The sequence below is a fragment of the Phaseolus vulgaris genome, chromosome 5 (assembly GCF_051622355.1).
Source record: "Phaseolus vulgaris cultivar YP4 chromosome 5, ASM5162235v1, whole genome shotgun sequence".
In the NCBI taxonomy this organism is placed as follows: Eukaryota; Viridiplantae; Streptophyta; class Magnoliopsida; order Fabales; family Fabaceae; genus Phaseolus; species Phaseolus vulgaris.
This window is the reverse complement of record NC_143502.1, coordinates 17,180,433-17,202,469: the sequence shown is the minus strand read 5'-3', so window position 1 is coordinate 17,202,469 and position 22,037 is coordinate 17,180,433. Positions and strand designations below refer to the sequence as shown.

General features: G+C 30.8%; 2 protein-coding genes across 9 annotated transcripts; one reads left to right on the top strand and one right to left on the bottom strand.

Moving 5' to 3' along the window:
* The first annotated feature begins 3,980 nt into the window (after positions 1-3,980).
* Positions 3,981-17,073, top strand: LOC137835248 (putative LRR receptor-like serine/threonine-protein kinase At1g07650). Of its 3 annotated transcripts, none has more exons than XM_068643657.2 (24): positions 3,981-4,110; positions 4,208-4,355; positions 8,158-8,229; positions 8,330-8,398; positions 8,645-8,716; positions 8,791-8,862; positions 9,458-9,529; positions 9,631-9,702; positions 9,808-9,876; positions 10,234-10,305; positions 10,434-10,505; positions 11,057-11,131; positions 11,420-11,485; positions 12,617-12,682; positions 12,769-12,801; positions 12,916-12,959; positions 13,296-13,684; positions 13,997-14,204; positions 14,292-14,525; positions 14,838-14,956; positions 15,052-15,262; positions 15,363-15,600; positions 15,938-16,088; positions 16,444-17,073. In XM_068643657.2, the coding sequence occupies exons 1-24, from the start codon at positions 3,996-3,998 to the stop codon at positions 16,813-16,815; spliced, it is 3,111 nt and encodes a 1,036-aa protein (XP_068499758.1). In that variant the 5' UTR covers positions 3,981-3,995; the 3' UTR covers positions 16,816-17,073. The 3 variants fall into 3 exon arrangements, with proteins under 3 accessions (XP_068499758.1, XP_068499756.2, XP_090158551.1); XM_068643655.2 differs by having other exon boundaries at positions 3,983-4,110; positions 14,283-14,525; positions 16,444-16,957; XM_090302425.1 differs by lacking the exons at positions 3,981-4,110; positions 4,208-4,355; positions 8,158-8,229; ... (3 more) ...; positions 9,458-9,529; positions 9,631-9,702 and having other exon boundaries at positions 9,795-9,876; positions 14,283-14,525; positions 16,444-16,957.
* Positions 17,074-18,098: 1,025 nt separating this feature from the next.
* LOC137835250 (protein TIC 20-IV, chloroplastic) lies at positions 18,099-21,587 on the bottom strand. 6 transcript variants are annotated; one of them, XM_068643661.2, is made up of 4 exons: positions 21,503-21,587; positions 20,159-20,261; positions 19,158-19,234; positions 18,099-18,875 (listed from the first exon to the last, which is right to left on the bottom strand). In XM_068643661.2, the coding sequence occupies exons 2-4, from the start codon at positions 20,233-20,235 to the stop codon at positions 18,217-18,219; spliced, it is 813 nt and encodes a 270-aa protein (XP_068499762.2). In that variant the 5' UTR covers positions 20,236-20,261; positions 21,503-21,587; the 3' UTR covers positions 18,099-18,216. The 6 variants fall into 6 exon arrangements, with proteins under 6 accessions (XP_068499762.2, XP_068499761.2, XP_068499763.2 ...); XM_068643660.2 differs by having other exon boundaries at positions 21,471-21,585; XM_068643662.2 differs by having other exon boundaries at positions 20,159-20,262; positions 21,474-21,553.
* Positions 21,588-22,037: the final 450 nt, after the last annotated feature.

Genomic DNA, 22,037 nt, shown 5'->3' with positions numbered 1-22,037 from the left:
AAAAGAAGTTGTAAATGATTTGGGATCTCTTTAGGGCTCCAAATAGCAATATAGGATAGAATAGGTGCCTTTAGCATAGATATGAGTGCTCATAGTGAAATGGGCTTGATCCAAGCCCACATTTCAAGACAAGGCACCTAGAATTAGGGTTTTTTGTTGAAGATGGGAAGCTTTGATGTGCCAAATCCAAGTGAAGGCTCAAGCTGTGTGATGTCTTAGGTTTAGGTTTTGGTTTGGGGTTTAGAATCTTTGTAAGATCAGTTTTGAATCTCAGACAAAGCTCATTTCAATCAGTTTTAAAGATTAAAGTGTTTTCCCAAGCAAAGGGAAAAACAACCGATTAAAATGTCGAGATAATCGGTTGTTTGTAACTTAGCTGGAAAAGAAGGTTTTAAAACTTTTTTATAACTGACAAGAGCACTCAACCGATTAATTTGTGATTTTAACCGATTAAATATGTGTGCTTGTAACAGTTTTTTGAAAATCTATTTTTAACGGATTTGCTTCAACGTTAGCATTTCATGTATTATAAATATGTTTTGGATTCAAACGTTTAGAAGATGATGAGAATGATTGAGATTGATAAAATAGAAACCTTTTGATACTCTGAGTTGAGATTGATTTGAGAGATTACCAAAATGGTTTGTGAAAAGGTTTCAACCAAGTTTTTAGCAAGATTGTTTTGTGCTTTATTGTCTTTCAAAGAACTGATCAATAGGGTGTTAGTGTATTGTGTTTTACCAGGTGTTTTCTAATCCTGTTCAAGTTCTTGTAATTTTTCATATAACATTCTGTATATCTGTGTAAAATCCTGTAAAGTCAGTGGGATTCTGGCTTGAGGTGTGTGTTGTGTGCAAGAAGGGTGAGTAGGCTTTGTGGGATTCAAAGTCACCTTTTTGTGTGTGGTGTTTGTGTAATCTGTGATTGGTTGCATAGTGAAAACTTAGTGGTTTGACTGAGGATTGGATGTAGCTCTGTGATTGAGTGAACCAGTATAATCTATGTGTGTAATTCTCTTTATCTCATCTCTTATTAAATAGTGTGTAATTTCCGCTGTCATAAACAACCGGTTAAATCGCAACTTTAACTGATTGATATTCTGATTCCAATTTCTGTTTGACTATTGAATTGGTTTTCTGAACTGCTTTTATGTGTTGTTTGTTAAAGTTTCATTCTAAGCAAAGTATTTGTGAAAATAGTTTGAAAACAATTCACTCCCCCCCCCCCCCCCCCCCCCCTCTTGTTGTAGCCATCAAACCTAACATTTTTTACCTAGTTTCTAGAAGGAGAGCCTAAAGGTGCGGTTTTGACCTTAGTCAACCCTCCTAGGCTGCCCTTCCCTTATTTCCCATCCTACCCTTGCTCTTCTTGGCCACCAAGGCACCCATTCCTATAAATAGGGTGTTTTACTCCATGTATCACATGTTAATATTGAAGAGGAAAGTTACTCAGCACAAATTGTGTGAGAAGTGTGTGAGGTTTGAATCCTCTTGGCTAGGTATTATCTTGAGTGGTGTGAGACTCTTAAGTGGCGGCCCTTCACTCATCTTGGTGGCTACCACACCCCAAGTGGTGTGAATCCCTCTCAGAACCACTCCATAAGCTACTCTTCTTCCACTCATTTCAATTCATCTCCATTTCATACATGTCTTTGTTTTGCTTTTGCTAAATTCTTATTTGGTTCGGCCATGACCACCATTGATGTTTACCTTATTGCTATTTCCATTCTACATTGCATTTCATCTATCACTTTGTATTGATTTTTATCTTTTTTTTTTGTGAAGTGAACTTTCACACTTACTTAACCATTTGGTTAAGTTTGTGTCCAATGAGAATCTTCCTTTGATTTTCACCATAAATTGCTAAAATCTCAACTCTAAGTAAAGTGTCACATCTAAAAATGACTAAATCTAAAATCAACTCACATCAACCTCCCACGTTTTCGTCGGCTATCGGCGTATGTCCCAGTCCCAACCTCTTTTTCATCATATGGTTTTTGGTCCTCAAAGCTTCTATTTCCTTCGCATTCTTTTGTTTCATGGTCTCAAACTCTTTCCTCATATCCAACATCAAAACCATTGGGTCCACTTACAACCTTTCTTCATTTCGTCAGTCGTTTCCCGTCATGCTTCGCATAGCTACCATGCGATTTCTCGATAGGTTTTTCTTTCGGTCCCAAGGTGGGCGCCAAAATGTTCTTACAAATTATCCGAGACCGAATATCCCCAATCGAATTGTTTCTGTCTTTTCTCCGATTCTAGCTACTATCCTAGAACTTCGAGAGGGTGGGATACTTGCAAACATACTCTGACGCTCAAGTTAGATGAGGTCAATATGGATAGTCAAGTTCAGAGTTCAAAATGACATTACCTTTCACCATGAGAGTCCTTTCTTATTTATATTGTTCTAGTTGGCATTGTTCTGTCAGAATGACTAAACTAGACCCAATAGACGTTAATCTCGCTTTGTAACCTCTATCCGGTCATCTAGGTGGTCAGCCATTCAGGTCCAATTTTGTGGTATAACAGAACTTTTTTTAAGAATTTGAGTTGTATTTTAACAAAAATATGAATTATTTAAAAGTAAAGGATTTTAAATTGGAGGTAGTTGACTTTACTAAAACTCAAACATTTTTGGATTAGTACTTTTCAATACACCACTAAGATTTTTTTATTCATATTAATAATTGTTTTTTGTTTAAATGATTAAGAATACTTATGTTCTTGTTACATAGTATTACTTCCTGCTCGATTATTTTAGTTAGTTTTTTTTTTTTACTAAATCAATGTGATTATTTTTTAATAAATGTGAATTAGATTTTTTCGATGATTGATTCATGACTTTTTTTGTCAATGTCTAGAGTGATTATTTTGTTTTATCAATCGTACAATTTTTTTGTCTATATTATTAGATTTTCTAAAATTAAATGAGAAAATTTTCAGACAATATTTAGGATTAATTTTTACCAATGTCAATTGGAAATCTTTTGTACTAATGTGAATTGAAAAATCAACAAAAAGAATTAATCAACAATATTGTAAAATTAACCTATGTCAAACTAATTAACTAAAAACAATTTTGATCGACGTCAATAGAGAAAAACTTTGTCAATTAGTTGAAAAAATATTGTCAAACTTTAACCAAAAAATAGCATCAATAAATATCCATTAAAAAGTATTATCAATATTAATATTTTTAAATTATCAAGAATAATTTGATATTTAAATAATTTTTAACATTTAATATAATTGAAATACTTTATTAAAAAAGAAAATAAAATTCAATTTAAATAGATTTAAGCAAGCTAAATATTTGAAAATTAATAATTTAAAAGGGGATCAATCCAAATTAAGTTTATTTAAATGTATAAAAAATTTGTTACCTAAACACAAAGTTAATTTTCCTCGTGTCGTACCTCTTTTCCTATTTTTTTTTAAAACACAAAATTAATTTATTTAATACTCTGTTTTCAACTTTATACAATTATAAATTAATTTTTTTTAATATTACTTAGTATTGAAGAGAATATAAGAGTGAACAGTGCTATCATTAGATGGAAAAAGAGATGTAACACAAATTTTATAATAATCCAATATCAAAGATAAAAATGGATATATGTTAGGATCGTGATACCTGACACTGTCTACCGTAAAAACACACTCCTAATAAACAAATAAATTAATATTTTATTTATTTTTAATTTAAAATATTATAATATTTTATTTATTTTTAATTTAAAATATTATAATATTTTTGGTAATATGTAATAGCAACTTTTATTATAGTGGGTGTTGAATTTAGGCCCGTGTTAACAAAAGTTTTTCCTATATGTTAAACACTTTGCTGGAATAAGAGTGACAAGATTGACTGAGTCTGTTTGGTGATCCTTAATTGACACGTTGCTGAGACTTTAAAGTCTTCCCTGGACCCTTCTTCACTTCACGCCTTCCTCCTTTAATGTCCGATTTCTCATTATTCTTCTCTTCACTTTCTCCATGCCAATGCCAACCACCATGAACACCATCATTTCCTCACATTTCTTCCTCCTTTCACTCCTTCCAATTTGCTTCTCATGCCTTGCTTTTGGACTCACACTGCCAGAGTATGAAGGTAGGACATAATGCAAATATATATCTCTTCAAACAAAACAAAATTTGTTTAAGTGATCACATTGGTTATAGAACTTCAATTTGTGTGTTTATTTCAGTGTCAGTGCTGAAAGATATAGCTAAAACACTTGGAAAGAAGGATTGGGACTTCCATGTAGATCCATGCAGCTGGACCCAATCAAATGACAGTATGGTTTTTTGCAATTGCAAAATAACCAATGACAGCTTCTGCCATGTAGAGAAAATGTATGTCCCTTTCTCTTCACTGTCTTTAATTTTTAGAGTTTATCACACCTTGTTTATTGCTCTTTAGCTTCTCATTCTTACCAGTTTTCAATCCCAAGTTAGTTAGCATCTCATCACATCTGAAATATTACGGAAGAGTTTTTTTGTTTTTCAAGGACATTAGAATTTATGCTTTCCAAACACATTTTAGTAGATTAACATATGAATGTGTGTATAAATTATTTTGTACTGATGTGAATTTTTAAACATATATTCACTTTCTCTCTTTTTAGTTTTTTAAACAGTTGATGTGACACGGTGTTAACATATTTAATTTTTTTATTTTAATTTATTGACTTAGTATTAGTCAATAGTTTTTAGGCTCTTTATATAGTTTGACATATCAATTTTTAGTACTTATTGAGTGTTTGAACTATTGATATAGTTCAACATACAACTTATACAAATTGACAACATTCATTTATGTTTTTCTATAATGTACAATAGTCTTTCATATTTCTTATATAAATAATTGTTCAATGTATGAGGTTAATTTCGAGATGCTCAAGGCGTAAGCTAACTATAGATGCTAAATGCATGGAGTCAAATTAAAAATGCTTAAGGTACAAGACAAAGATAAATATCCTTAAATTGTAGACCTGAGTTAGAGACGTTTAAGGCACGAAGAAAAAGTAAACATACTTTCATATTTAAATAAAGAATTTCTCAAGAAACAAGGTCGAGTAGGAATGTTCAAGACATGCAATTAAACTAAACATACTTTCATACTTTAATAATTAATTATCTAAGGACAAGGTCAAGGTAAACATTCTCAACTTGTGCAGTCAACTTAAACATACTTTTGTAGTTGTTCATAGAAAATTGCTTAATGCACAAAAGTGAGCTAGAGATGTTTAAGATTTAATGCTTAGCTGGTGATGCTTAAGGTTTAAGTTTTAACTAGCAATGCTTAAGGTGTGATGTTGAACAAGGGACGCTAAATGATAGAAGTCAAGCTAAGCATTTTTAATGATCAACAAACAAAGGTCAAACATTCAATAATAGTAAGTTGAAAAGTTGTTAGACATAAGTTGACTTTGACAAAGTGGTGTACTAGTCTTGCATTTTTTCTTCTAAATAGAGAAGATAAAAACACAAGACAAATACATTTTGGAATATACAAAAATGAATTATTTTAACTTTTTTTAAACTCAAGTTGTGATTAAGCATGTAAATATGAAAGTTAGTTAACTATATTTTATCATGTGTATGAATATAGGTTTTGTATTTCATCATGTATAGGCATTTTTGTGAGACAAATATAAACACCAACATATGAAATAATATAAATATCTTCCATACATAAAGTTTAATAAGGAGGAGATTCATGACTTGAATAGTCATTTGTTTACCAAACTTTGTTAGTTTTGTCTTTGATAACTCTTTTTTATGGTAAGTGTATCGAGTCAGAAGTAATAATTTATCCCTAAGGACAAATATCAAAGCCACAAGAAATAGTTATTTAAAAATCCAAATTGTAGCATTCACTAATTATAAGAATATGTACAATAACTCGATTTGAAAGATATTGACATAAGTTTGCGTGAAAACTAAATTAAAACAAAATAAATTAGTAAAATAATTCAATTAAGAAAATTGGGAATGTGGTTAATCGTTCTCATTGTCTGTAGTTTTAAACAAATAACATTCCGTTTTGATTGACATTGAGACACACATAAAAATCATTCATATCGATTCCTCGCATACAAAATTATTAAGAGAATCTCTTAAATATCGATTTCTCACATATTTATGAAAAATTAATCATTACGAACAAATGTTATAAAGCTGTTAACATTTCAAATCTATTCCTAACATTCAAATATGTTAAGCATTATCATTTAGGTCAGATGCTTAGAAGTATTTTCCAGTCAAATATAAGGATCAAAATCATGAATAGTTTCAAGCTTTTTGAATAAAATGATAATATCAATCATCAATCAATAACTAAATATTATAGATAAATATAATGTTAATACATAAAAGTTTGAATAGATTACTCTCAATCTCAAAGGAAAGACTTAGTCATTCATGGTGGCTAGCTATTATAAGCATGGACAAGAAGAAAAGAAGATCTAGAGCGTTTTTCCTTAAAGATTGTCTCCTTTATTGTTAAACATTTTTTCAACGTAGTCCCAATGTTTTGAAGATCTCAATTTGATCTCAATTTTATTTAAAATGAGCCACTATGGTCCATTTTTTAAAATTCGTATTAATAGTTGAGAGAGTGATAATTTGGCACAATAAGCATTCACTCTCATTTCCTATCTTTGCCTCTTTCTTTTATGTATGTTGTGAAGTTTCCTAAAGGAAAAGAGTGATATTCCTTTGGAAGATATTTGTAACCTTATTCAGATGGGCCTTGAGATATTTCATGTGTCCTATAACAAATTTTATGCTCAGGTGCTACTGCATTTTTTCTTGGATTAGACACGAAGTTATTTTTTTGTCTAGTTTGTCTTGAATGAATGTGTTATTTTTTATTTATTAGGTTAGACAGAGAAATTTAGTAGTTAGACTACTCAACAAATTTAGGAAAAAGATTACACTAATTGTTGAATGGAGGTCTTTATATGATATACTAATTAGAACACATTTTACTATGTGAGTTTTATATTAATACTCTCATCCCGAATCTCTTTTGCCTCTTCCTTTCTGCCTTCCCCAGTCTCTTCCCTGCCAATGCTGTCCTCACTGCCTTCTTTTGCCTCTGTGGCCTTTGGTCCTTATACATCATCTCTCTTCCTATGTTGTCTGTTTTGTTTTCCAACGATTGTCACCACCTTTTTGGTCCCTATATTCTCAATATGGTATTCCTGATTCACGTCATCTTCACTGTCTCTCTACCACATTTGATGCTTATTGTGCTACATTGTCACTCTCTCAATATTATCTTAAATCGATAAGAGACCACATTGACTCATTTTAAATAAAATTGGAATCAAATGGATGCACTATATAAAAATAATGTCCAAATATAAGGATAAAGAACCTATTCAACATTTTTTTAGTTTTGGTATATATATATATATATATATATATATATATTAAAAGCATACTTAATCATGTAAATATTTTCAAAATCTTTAATTAATTAATTACTTCATTATATCTAATAATTGGAACTTAAATTTTAAATATTAATAATTTAGATTAAAATATTATTTTATATTTACATATTTCAAATAATATAGTAAAAATCTTATCTCTTAAATTTTTTTTTATTTTAATTTTTAATTTAAAAAAAGACCAACGGGTCAGTCCACCTTTTGTCTAATCCGCTTGATTGACGCAGTTGATTGGCTGGCTCTGTTTGTCACTTAAAAAAAATTGAAAATAGGATTTTGATGTGAAAATGACTGACATGAGTACTTTTTTATTCTCTTTTTCGACTACAATTATTATTTCAGTTTGAACAAAAGCAAGAATAGCAATAGATATTTCTCATTGATTGGTTCAAATAGAATCGGGTTTTATTATATAAATTTTCATACTTATATGAATAGTAAAAATAACATTGCTGTAGAGATTTCATTAAAATTATTTGATCAAATTCTTTAACATATATTTATCATATTATAACTAATTAATATTTTCCGTGAATGGCATATTATAAAAGAAAAGAAAAAGACATTTGCATGCACAAATTATTATTTTGGGATGTCTTTTGTTCCACTGTCTGTAGTTAGATGTTTTAAATACTCTGTTTTTTTTATCATACTCATATGCATACTTCTAACTATTGCTATACTTTTGGTGACAGAGCTCTGAAATCACAGAGTCTTCAAGGCATTCTCCCCCCACAACTGAACAAATTACCTTATCTCCAAGAAATGTATTTAATACTCTGAAGAAGAGGGTGAAGTAGTGTGTGCTAATGTTTCACTGTGAATCTGATTAATTGCTTTCTTCTTCTTTTTCTGACTTTGTTGCAGTGAACTCAGTCGTAACTACCTTTGTGGTTCAATTCCTAGAGAATGGGGCTCCTCCAACCTTCAAAAAATGTGTGCTTCTCTTTCCACTTATGAAAGATCTCATTATGTCTTTAGCATATGATTGTAACATGAGGGTATTGTTTTATATGGTATCTTGTGTTGTGTAGCATGTGTGTGAGAAAGACTATATTATTTAGCACTACACCCTTAAAGTTTTGTCTCAAACATTATATCTCTTTGTTGAAATTCACGTGAGTTTCATTTTTTAGTTACTTTATTTCATGTTACATGAATCTAATTTTTGTTTTCCTTTAGTTCTCTTCTTGGAAACAGACTAACTGGTCCAATCCCAAGTGAGCTGGGAAACCTCACCAATCTTACACGCTTGTGAGGTTCTACTTTCCTCATTGATTGAGATTCTGTGTATAATATTTCAATCTAACATAATTTCAAATGCACAGGATCCTTGAGTTCAATCAATTATCAGGAAATCTTCCTTCAGAGCTTGGAAATCTTGTCCACATTGAAAAACTGTAAGCCCTTCATTTTAGTTCTCTTTGCTATTAAGAAACAATGATGTTTTATTATATTTGTTGGAGATCCATATTGAGATAAGAACATTTCATGATATTTTATAATATATAAGTGCGTGCAAACTTCATCTTATAAGACGGTTTTGTAAGGTTGAGTTAGGCTTAAAGTTCACTTTTTAATATGATATCAGAGTACTAGTGACGGTTTGTTGGGCTTATGATCATCCATTATTGGACTATTATCGGACTGCTATCAGACCATTCATTAACATCTCTCACACACGAGTTGACAGTTTCGGCGTGAGGGGTGTGTTAGAGATTCCGTGTCAACTAGAGATTAGGATATTTCATATCTTATAAACCAGTTTTGTAGATTGAGTTAAACTTAAAATTCACTTCTTAATAGTATTCAATTTTCGTGTTTAGTCTTCAGCAATCAAGATTATGTCAGGACAATGAAAGTGGATTTTTTTCCTCTAATGTTGACATATTGTTGTTTGATATAAAAAAGTGTTTGACCCGAGTTTTGTATATAGTAGTTGTTAAGTTCATGATAATGAAAAATGTCAATGATGATGATTTATTGTTACTGCAGGCATCTAAGCTCCAATAACTTCACTGGTCAATTGCCTGCAAATCTTTCGAGTCTTACTGCAATGAAACAATTGTATGGTTCTTATTTAAATTTCTGTGGTTACTTCGAATTATACTATAAATTTTGGTTCGGAACTGACAGTAACTTTGCATGATTGTTCTCACATGAGGCAGCCGAATTAGTGACAACCAGTTATCTGGCAACATACCTGATTGGCTTCAGAATTTGACAAGTCTTGGTCAACTGTACAAACCATTTTCTTTTTTTCTCTTTTGTTTTTGTTATTGAAGTTTGATTTTATTTCAAATTCTGATCCTTAACTACGATCAAAACGTGTTCTTATTTTGAAGACATATGCAAGGGAGTGGTTTGAGTGGACCAATTCCACCTGGAATTTCAGATCTAAACTTAACAGACTTGTAAGCATGAACTTCTTATATAAAGGTTTAATAGTTGTTCTTGCTTTAAGTTTTATAGTCTCTATTTAAGAAAATTATGGGTGAAGTTTTTACACACGCATAAAATTTTGTTTTTTGGCCTCTACTGCTAACACCAGGAAACATTTTCTGGTGGTTTAAAATCTACATGAGTGTGTTTTGACACTACTAAATTACCATAAAAGACTATTCAGAAATTAAAACTTATTTCTCATATAAACTTTAAAGAAAGATGATTAGAGGGACTAAATAAATAGTTTAATCTTTCATTTGTAAGAAGGCCTCAACCTAAATTTCTCTATAACTGTAGCTTTCTCATCCTTTAAATATGAAATGCAGGAGGATTAGTGACTTGAATGGACCTGATTCTACTTTTCCACCACTTGAAAATATGAAAAGTCTGGATACTTTGTGAGTGAATTACTATAACACTATAATTGTTTTATTCTAATTTTTTCTTTGGAGTCAATGACTAAATCTAAAGAATGAGATATTGATAATTTGTTATTGCAGAATTCATATGTTTGATTGTTTAACAGGATTTTAAGGAGTTGCAATATCAATGACACATTTCCTCAGTATCTTGCAGACCTGTCGATTTTGAAGGTTTTGTAAGTGCTAATTCACTTTTCTTCCAATGATATCTTGATTTTCTCTTTTTTTTTTTTAAGTTCATCTAAGATCCTTACAATTTGAAAAGTCTAAACCAACAAACAAGATCCTTGGTTTTGTTTGGAGTTAACTTCTCTACAAATATTTTCTGGAAGAGAAAAAAAAAGGATATTAGTTTCTTTTACTTTAAAATTAATTTATTTATGAGTAAAAGTCAGATTTTGAAAAAGTTGATCAAATCTTTTTTTTTTCAAATTAGCTGATGCATAAACTAATTTTCAGTGGAGGACTGATTTTAATTTAAATTATTATTTTTCTCTCAAATGAGTGCTTATTGATTCCCCAAAACAGATCCAACAAATGTTTTTGTTTCAGGTCTTTTGCATGTTGAACAATGTCAAATTGCATGGTTCTGGGCATTTTATACTATTCTCTCTGATGGATATAACATAGCATGCTTCTTGTGGTCCTCCCATGTAGAAAATACATATTTTGATGTTTATTCTCTGTACTTTTTTTGACATATTTTGGGATAAAATTTCTATTTCAGAGACCTAAGCTATAACAAATTATATGGACCAGTGCCAAGAAACCTTCAACAATTAATAGCATCAGCAGCCAATATGTAAGAATTTTTAACATTTCCAATTAATTGTAGTCCGAAACAGGAATAGATACTATTTTGGTTGTTGAATAAAGTAAGACAATATTTAGATATTGTACTTTAGCTGCTTACTTTGAAGAAGCCACTTTCTTTCTATAAATAATGAAATGATCATTAGGTTTCAGATATTAGACCCTCATTTTGCCTATTTATCATATCTTTATGTCTCTTTGTAGAACAAATTTAGGGATGATGTGCTCTGAGCATATTATTTTAGTTCAGGTATTGATAACAAAAAATTTGCTTTAGATATTTAGCAGGAAACTTCTTCACTGGACCGGTGCCTGAGTGGACAGTGGACAATAACAGAAGTTTGTAAGTCCTATTTTGAACATTACTCATATAACCCTTTGAATAATTAAAGATATTTGTGGTTGTAGAACTTCTACAGTAACTTATTTTCTTTTTCTCAAAGCCAAGTTCCAAGACTTCATTTTTATTTTTTTTACTTAAAACTGTAAAGTTACTATTTCTATTTTGTCTAGTAACATATAAGAAAATTATTAAATAAATAAAAATTATTAAATAATAATTAATTTTAAAAATAAAAAATAATTAATTATTATATTAAGTAAGCTATATACTATTTTAAAAATTAAAAAATTAATGATTTTTAAAGTAATTTTTATTATTAATAAAAATTTATAAAACAATTTTTAAATTGATATTGAACATTAACTACCATGGTTATTAATTATTCTAAATTTTAAATTAATAATTAATGTATAATTAAAATTAATTTAAAATCTAAAATAATTAGTAGCTAATATTAAATATCAATTTAAAAATTATTTTATAATTTTTTATTAATAATAAAAGTTATTTTAGATAGTAATAAATTTTTTAAAATAGTATCTAACTTAATCCTATAATGATTAATTTTTATTTTTATTTTTCTAAACTAATTGTTATTTAATGATTTTTTTAGTATACAGTAATTTAGTTTGTAAATAATTTTTTCTAAAATGAGAAAGATGTAGTAGAGTATCCTTTTATATTAAATAAAATAATATTTTAGATGTCCATATAAACAGTTAATAAGGATAATCAAATAAGTTATGCTCAGGAATTTAGTTTCACAATCACCACTTCTACCATCTGAGTTTCCATATCTCCAATTATTTATTAGCTTAACCAATATTTTAAAACATCATTATTATCGTAGTTAATCATTTCTCATTTCATCATCAAATGTTAGTGGAATGTTTCTTGTAACATTATTTCCAAAAAATAATTAGTATTTTTACTTAGTTAGCAAAAAAAAACTTATGTATCACTCTTGTAAATCATTTTGACTTTTTTGGTCAAACATTCAAGGTGTAAATTTTCCTTTGGAAAGCAAAGAAAAAGAAGTATTTTATGTCAAAAATAATTTATATGGCCTAATGAAATTGTTTGATCTTCTAAGTTTCTGAAGATTTATATGGCCCTGTTCACATTATGCAGAGATCTTTCATATAACAACTTTAGTGTTGGAAACCAAGAGCCAAAGACATGCAACCAGCAAAATGTGTATGAAAAATTATATCCATGTGATCTTTTATCTTCTGTCAGTCATGAAGTTATCTGGGCGTTAACTGAGTCTTTCTATGTCATAGGAACTTGTTTGCAAGCTTCTCAAGGAATAACTTGTGAGTTTTATATCTCATATGCTAACTCTTATAACATGTAGATATGGACTCTGACTTTTTTTTTTCTCTTGTGTAATTTATGTTGTAATTTTTATCCACTTTGTGTTCCCTCAGAGGACCAGTGTCTTGTGACAGCAGCAATAGAACCTGTACTAAAAGTAAGTTAACGAAATATGTAACTTCTGTAAACTGAATGGTCTCACTAATATTGTAATTCTCTTTTGCCAACGTCTGCAACAACGTGAGTTATCTTTCTTGTCTGGATCCCTTAAATTCTACTTGATTCCTTACCTCCTTCACCATCAACAACAGAAAAGAAAAATGGCAGCTATAAAGTTAATGTTACGTGCATGTCCAGGGAAAGCAGAGAAAGAAAAGATAAAAATACAGTGATGAAATATTATAATTTGAATGAATTTCCTTCCTTTACCATTTCTTTTTGTGCTTGACTTTTGTAATGGTTTTGAATATTGACCCTTTGCTTCTTGTTCCAGAAGTTACATCTCTACACATAAATTGTGGTGGAAACCAGACTACTATTGGAGGTATAACATATGATGAAGATCTATATCCTGCTGGACCAGCAGTATATAAACAAACTGGAAAGAATTGGGCGTTGAGCAACACGGGTCACTTCATGGACAATGATAGTATTCCTCAAGGACAGTTTCTACCCTATACCACAGAAAATGAAACTAGACTTTACATGACTAATGCTGAGTTATATAAGAATGCACGTGTTTCTCCTATGTCATTGACTTATTATGGATTTTGCTTAGCAAATGGAGTCTACACAGTAAAGCTTCACTTTGCTGAGATAATGTTCACTGATGATAACACATACAGCGACTTAGGGAGGCGTGTATTTGATGTATACATTCAGGTACAACATTTTAACCATATAGTCACTACTTTGGTTAGGATCATCATCTAAAAACTATAAGTTTAGAGTAGTTATACAAGAGCTCTTACAATTAGTTTATGCATAAGTTAATTTTAACTTGTAGTGAAATTCATTTCATTCGTTTTTCTTCTTTTCTCTCTCTCTTAATAGTCTTGATGGAGATGTTTATTAAAACAGAAGAATCTTAGTGCAATCAGTTCATTGACTTCATAAGTAGAATCAGTTGCGACAATAATTTTGAATAGAATTCATTACCAAATGTCATTTAGGCTTCTATTTGAAACATTATAGGGAGAGCGAGTGTTGAAAGATTTTAACATTGCAAATGAAGCACAAGGAGTTAGAAAGGAACTCATAAAAGAATTTGTTGCTCATGTGAGTGGTAATGACCTGGAGATCCGCTTCTACTGGGCAGGCAAAGGGACAACATATATCCCATATAAATCAGTAAATGGTCCTCTTATATCTGCCCTTTCTGTTACATATGGTGGGTTGTCATGTAAGTGTTATTTTTTATATGGTCACCTTCATTGTATTATCAGCTTCATGTGCCTCTATCTATCCAATAATCAAACAGATTCTACAGGTGGAACCAAAACAAAAGAAGACTCAACAGGAGGCCATTCTGTAGGACTTATTGTTGTAATTGCAGTTGCATTGGTGATTGTTGTCATCTTGATTACTGTTGGCGTACTTCGTTGGAGGGGTTTCATTAATTGTTGTTATCTTGATACTTGTTGGCATTCTGTGGTGGAGGGGCTAAGGTCTAAGCCAAAATTCGGACGTCATTTTGGTGGAAATGAACATTTATTAATGAAAGGTAATCGCAAGTAACCACATTTGCTATCATGATTTCCATTCTCCAATCATTCACCTGAAACATTTGAGAATCATCAAGCACCACATTGATTTTTTATTCATGAGATTTAACCATTCATTCTAGTAGCTTATCTTGCTAATTCTACATAATAAAAATAAAGGACTATGAATGGACAATCTAATCAAAACAATGATATGCATATGTTTCCTCCTTTTCTGAGCAATGGTGGTGGAATCACGTCTTTTCTTCCAAAGGCTTAATGACACAAAACTTCACAGGAATATATACATTTTTTTTTTCTTATATTTGCAGGTCTCGGGGATATAGAACTGCTAACTGGTGTATTTACCTTGCATCAAATCAAAGTTGCAACAAATAACTTTGATATTTCTAATAAGATTGGAGAAGGAGGCTTCGGTCCTGTTTATAAGGTATCCCAATTATATAATTTTTATGTGTAATCTAAATGTATTTAGGGATATTAATGACTAAATCTGTGTTTTGAAATTCCACAAAAATGATGCAGGGCATTCTGCGAAACAGCAAACCGATAGCAGTTAAACAACTTTCATCTAACTCAGACCAAGGAACCCGTGAGTTTATAAATGAGATAGGCATGATCTCTGCTCTGCAACACCCTAATCTTGTTAAACTTTATGGTTGCTGTGCTGAGGGTGATCAATTGTTGTTAGTGTATGAATATATGGAAAACAATAGCCTTGCACATGCTTTATTTGGTAAGTCATTGCACTAATTTACTCTTGTTTGGCTCTTTCAATCTTTAAAAAGTATACACGGCTAAATGACTTGCTGTCTAATTTTTGTCACTCGCAAAAGACTCAGAAGATAGCCATTTAAAATTGAATTGGCCAACAAGAAAAAATATTTGTCTTGGCATTGCTAGAGGTTTGGCTTTCCTGCATGAAGAATCAAGACTGAAAGTTGTTCACAGAGACTTAAAGACCTCTAATGTGTTGCTTGATGAAGACCTAAACCCCAAGATATCTGATTTTGGTTTGGCCAGACTTCGTGTAGGGGACAATACACACATAAGCACCAGAATTGCGGGGACTTGGTGAGTTACTATATTATATTTTTTGAGAAAAATAGGATATAAACTATTAGTATAAAGTGGTTTTACACTGCCATTCAATCATCAATCACCATGACAAGTTTGTTGACTTTGAAGATCATTACATTAAAACTTAGTATGATCTCTAATTGGTTAACAGTGTAAAAAACTTTACACTGATACTGTATGTTCATTAAACTCAATTTTTTTATCTAGATATTTTTCAAAGGTGATTGTACACTGACAAGCCTTATCAAATCCAATATAGAAAGGTTTTTGACATAAAAGTCAGACTGTTATTTAACATTAGGTTGCTTGAATTTTTATAATAATTGTGCAGGGGATATATGGCTCCTGAGTATGCAATGCATGGTTATCTAACTGAAAAAGCAGATGTTTTTAGTTTTGGAGTTGTTATCTCGGAAATTGTAAGTGGAAAGAGAAACACTATTCGACAGTCAAAGGGGGAAGCTTTCTATCTTCTGGATTGGGTAACTTCTTTTGTCAACATTCTCCATTGTTGATATCTTTCTGAGAATATTCATAACAAATATTACTTTTCTGTGGTATGTTAATCTATGATTCAATTTTCATCTTGTGCAACTCTAGAAGAAAAATATTGCATGCATTTCACCTTTCTATGATTTTCCAAAAATTAGTAACTTTAAGTAATTCAAATGACACCATTGTAATCTTTTTTGAAATTCTAGATGCAGTCAAAGTGGCCAATATCCTGTGATAAAGAATCTTCATCCTTAAGACTGTTACATACTTGTTACACAGCCATATGTTTTGTTTCAACTATGCAAGACTCTGAAATCAAAACGTTTTTCTGTTTTTCTTCAGGCACGTTTGTTGAATGAGAGAGGTAACATAATGGAGCTAGTTGATCCAAAGTTGAATTTAGATGTCAATGAAGATGAGGTAAGATTGATTGTCAAAGTGGCTCTCCTTTGCACCCATGTCACTTCAAGCTACAGGCCCTGTATGTCTTTAGTGCTAAGCATGCTTGAAGGCAGAACAATGGTCTCAGAGTTTGATTCACATTGTAGTGAAGTAATGGATGAGATGAAGCTGGAGGTAATGAGAGAGTTTTACAGTCAAATGGATGAAAATAAAACAAGTGACACTCGAAGTTTGAGCTTAACAAAAGGTGTTCCATGGACTGATTCTTCTTCAACGGCTACAGACCTTAATTTGGTTCAGCTTGATCCTTAAAACAAACTGAGAGTCTTTATGAATTGCATCCATTTGCGTGATTTCCTATGAGTTGTTGGTTATATCATAGTTCAATCACAAATAATTTAAGATATGGTAAAACCAACATTACTAGTTAGAAGACACTAGATTGTGTGCAGGACTAAAGAAAAAGGACACAATCTTTGCTGACAAATCCTCATGCAATTTTGAAGTGATGTATGATTTGTTGTATTATAGATATTGCTGTGTTTCATGAATTATTCGTTTGTTGTATTATAGATATTGTTGTGTTTCATGATAGGTTTAACTATTCGTTTGTTTTTTTATAGTTAAACAAAATTTAATTTTTAATTCTTATATTTATAAACTATATCTTCTAACTTTATATATCTTCTTTTTAATCTCATTTAGTATCTACAAATTTATATGATAGAAAAATAGTATGTATAAAGATTAAAAAAGTAAGATGATTAGAATGAATAAACTTTAGTATCTTGTAATATTTTTTTGAACGTTATCTTAATCTAGTTTTTATATTTGAAGTGCTTTCACCTTTTTAGTATTTGTAAATTTCCTCCTTTGCTTTTTTACATAACATGATCTTTTATTCTTCATAATTTATATTTTTACAAATGTTATCCAATCACGGTTTACGTTATTTATTATATTATTTTAACATTATACCTTAAAATATTTTAATTTGTATACTAATCAATATGATAAAAATATGCATTCACTAAAGTTTGTATGTTAATTAAAATTCTTAATATATTATCAAATCAATAGTAAAATACATAATGAGAAAAACATACATACAACAAATTAAATATTGCAAGTTAAAATTAATTACAATTATAACATAATAAATATGTTCATCGAAGTAAATTTAATAAATATGAAAGTATCATACAAACATATTCCTATTTGCAATTTTACAATCTTTCCCGAGCACTAATAATACAATGCGATGACTTCACAGTTTTTAACTAATTTTTCAACTTTCAACGTTTTTATTTTCATTTTCAGCTTACTTTTCAATGAGGTACAAAATAAATGTTGCATTTCAACTACTTACATGATATTTTCATATACTCTAACATTGTGCAAAATATTTTTCATTTAATTTTGGTAAAAAAAATCATTTTTAACAGGTAATTTGAAGTCAAAGGGTCCTAGAACCCTAGTAAAATCTAGAAGCCAGAGTCAATAAAGCCCAAACATCAAACATCAGATAAATACCAGCCTTTCAAGTTTAATATACGCGAGAAAAGCTGAGAAAAAGAAGAGAAGCAACTAGAATCTTAAAAAAATAAACATTATCATTTACTTCCCTATTCAAGGCAACAATAAAAACAACTGCAACCGTTGGTTAAACTACAAAACTACCACTAAATTACATTTGCTCTTGATCACAACATCCTAAAAAGGCCGTTGTAATCCTCCTAAACCAAATAGAGAATGAATGAAAGCTGATTCACTGACCAAAGGGATGCTCACAAATGTTCCCAGAAGCGCACATCGTATGCACTTCATCATTATAAAAATAAATGCCAATGCCACACCTGCCCAGTAATATGACCCCAATGTTCCCCCTGGGAAGTGTATAAGTGGCATGAAGTTGCTTGAAATATACACTATCTGCAGAGCAAGTTCAAGTAGCATTCCCGTCATTACATGGAATCTGAATATAAGGGGCAAGTCCCTGTTTTTTACCACTCCTACAATAGCCAGATAGCAGTATAACATAGGAAACCAGATTGGTAATCGGTTGACACCTCCTGGGATATAGAAAATCAAACTCTGAAAGAATGGAAATTTTTGAATGATAGGTTCTAGATAAAACCCAGTTGCAGACATCTGCAATGCTATTAGATAGGGAATACAGGATAAAGCCCTCCACCACCATTCTGGCTTCTCAGCATTGGCTGGGATTCGGAAACCAGACGTATGATATATAAATGCTTGTCCACAGAACTTAGAATTGCATCTTTGAGGCATAGGAGGTCTGAGTGAGAGGCGAGCTTCTGTATCAGAAAATAGAGGAGATGAAACAGTAGTGAGTTGGATAGCTGAGTTACCTGATAAAAAAAAATTGGGGATTAAGAAAGAATCCGTCAATACCAATTGAAAAAAGTATATAGCGTCTCTTTGTACAAATGTCTCGGCATTAAGGAAAAGGTTGTGACGAGATTAGCTACATCAGCATACAAGTCTCAAATATGCCATCATTTCATTATTCTTATAGCAAATATTTTGCAAAGATCTATTATTTTATTACAAACAAATTAATGAACTTTTACATATTAAAATTAGATAGAAAATTAAAAAAAAAAATATTTGGAAGCAAGATGCTAACTTACGAAGAGCATTGCCTACAAAAGCTGTCATGGTATGATTCTTTGTCCTGTTGCCTCTTTCTAGAATCGACTCTTTGTTCCTAGTTTAAAACCAATAACAAAGGTGAGTTTCAAATGTAAATAGACAAGCAAGAGGGACCATGATATTAGAAAACCAACTCATCAGTTTTGAACCATGAGACAAACAAGTATACATTGACAAAAGTCACTCTAACATGAACATTTACTATACAAAAAAAGCTTAACAATGTGTCTTGATTTTCAAATTCCTTGCTATTATAAGGTCCTTTCTGATATAAGGTAACTAGGATTAAGCTAAAGAAAGAGTGCACTATGAAATTCATAATTTAAACTAAATTAGCCCAAAATCTAACCAATGAAACCCTACTCTCAACAACATAATAGAATCATTCTGCTTCTTATCAAATTACAAAGAACAGAAATGGATCCATGCTTATGATCTACCCAAAATGGCTAAGGGGACATAAACAATTACAGGCAGTGAGAGATCTCACAACTCAAGGATTAATAAGCATGATTTCCAAATTTAATGTCGTGAAATTTAAATCAACCGTTGTTAGAAGACCTATTTCCAACAACCCTTAATATTTTTGACAATAAAAAGAATGTTCTATCAAAAACTGAAGAAGATTGGTCAATCACCAAATTCAATTCCATTGTTTGTCTATTACATGAAAAGCACTAGTGTTTCATCACTCAGTACAAAGATAATATATACATAGATAACATATAGGTCTGCTTAAACCACGGAATTACAAACATGGGTATCCTCAGAATACAAATTATACAACATCTGCAAAACATGACGAGGAAATGTTCCACTTGCTTAAATTCACTGTGGATGTAATGGATTTATAAGCTAAGAGCAATAATAATCATAAATTAATAATGATGATGAATGTATTTATAAATATACAACAGCACCATGTGTATCAGAAGCGAAAAAAATCAAGTAGTGAACTGTAATTGGCGAGATACTATACCTTCCAAAACCAAGACATGCAGGAGAGGGAGGAAGACGGAGAAGAGAAGAGTAGGTTAATGCCAATTGAGGTGCCATCTTCTCTCTTCTTTGTCACAGGATCACTATCAGATGAAGGGAACAAAGTTATAGACATGACATGCATAGATGCTTGCAACATGATAAAAACACTAAAAGATTAACAGCTACATTTCTCAATTTAATACGTGTGAATTATATTCCAGACACCAAATACTTTTTAGGAACATATCCCAAATTAAATATGGCCTTTATAATGCATCAATAAAGTATTTTTACACAGCTTCGATCATGAACTGTATGTATGACCCCAAAATGCAGAAGCACTAAAGAAAAACAGAAGTTAAACCAAACAAAAACAAAAACAACAGAAAAGAACCACCTCTCTAATGAAAAAAAAATCTAATCATCAACCAAGATTCAAAAAAGGCACAGAGAAAGATGTCACAACAAATTAAATCAAACCCCGAAAAACATCAGAAGGATAGAATACCCTCTGATTAACTTTAAAAATTTCATTGATAAAAACCACTGATTGGAGGCTTGGCTGCAAGGGTTTGATGACAATCAATACGACAAAGAGAGAGAATCAATAATGTAGGGACATACACTTCTCGGCATTGGTTTTGCGGGAGCTGTATGCAAAATTAAACCCCTGAAAATTTTCTACCCCTACCCCCATATTTTAAGAGACAGTCAAAACAAAGACAGTCAAAATTTATTATATTTGTCCATTCCAGAAATTAAATTTGCAGAGAAATCATAGCACGCACATGATAAATCATTTGGTTTCTTTTCAACTACCATCCACGCAATAATTTAAACTGGGCATCTTAATCATCGCTTACCACTACAACACAAAACTATCAAATTGAAATTTAAAAAGTAATAATATCAGAAATTGCAGAACCAGAGGAAGCAATTTACATTCAACTTTTGTCATCACCCCATTCAAAAACCTCGGCAAGGTGGAAACTTTATGCACGCATAGTATTGCACTTAACATGTAATAACATTTCTGAACCTTACCTAGCGGAATAAGGCTTAGCAATAAAATAACAGAAAATGATCGTGATTGGGAACAGTTCACAATCACATATATCAATACACCAGAATCAAACACTAAAAAGAGAAAAGTAAAAAACCCTAACAACATAACACAAAATTTTCCAACACTCATTCGAAATTTCTTATATCTGCAAAAAGGATAAGCACTCTCGCGAAATAAAATTCAGTAAAAATAACTAAAACAACAAAACAAAATCCTGAAAACCCCAAATTGAAGAGAAAATTACCAGAGAGAGAGAGAGAGAAAAAGAACGAGCACCTTATTGTATTTACTTTTGTTCTAGACTTATCGTTAACGCGTTATTAACAATGTGCTAATAGCTAATATATTTTGATACTTTCCATATATATTATTCATCCTCAATTTTTTATTTGGGTTTAGACTTTCATGTATTTTCAGCATAAATTAATTTTCAAACTAATTATTAGAAAAAAAAATTAAGAATCCTATCATGATATTCTCTTTATAAAAATCTCGGTAAAATATAAACTCTCTTCGTTAAAAATTACAAATTGTGATTTTACTTCTTATTTAATAAATGTCTCGGTTTAGAAATTATTTCAAACAACTCTCAACTAATGATAAAAAATTAGTGTTGTTAGCACTCATCTTCTATAATCAATAAGAAGTTTTAAATCTAACTGAATTAAGTTATATGAACTTTCTCTTTTCCATCTTTAAATATTGATAAAAAAAATGTTTATATTTAAAATTATTTACTTATTATTAAACAAAAAGACTAGATGCTCTAATAACTCGATTAGATGCTCATTGAAGTTCCTTAGCAAAATCA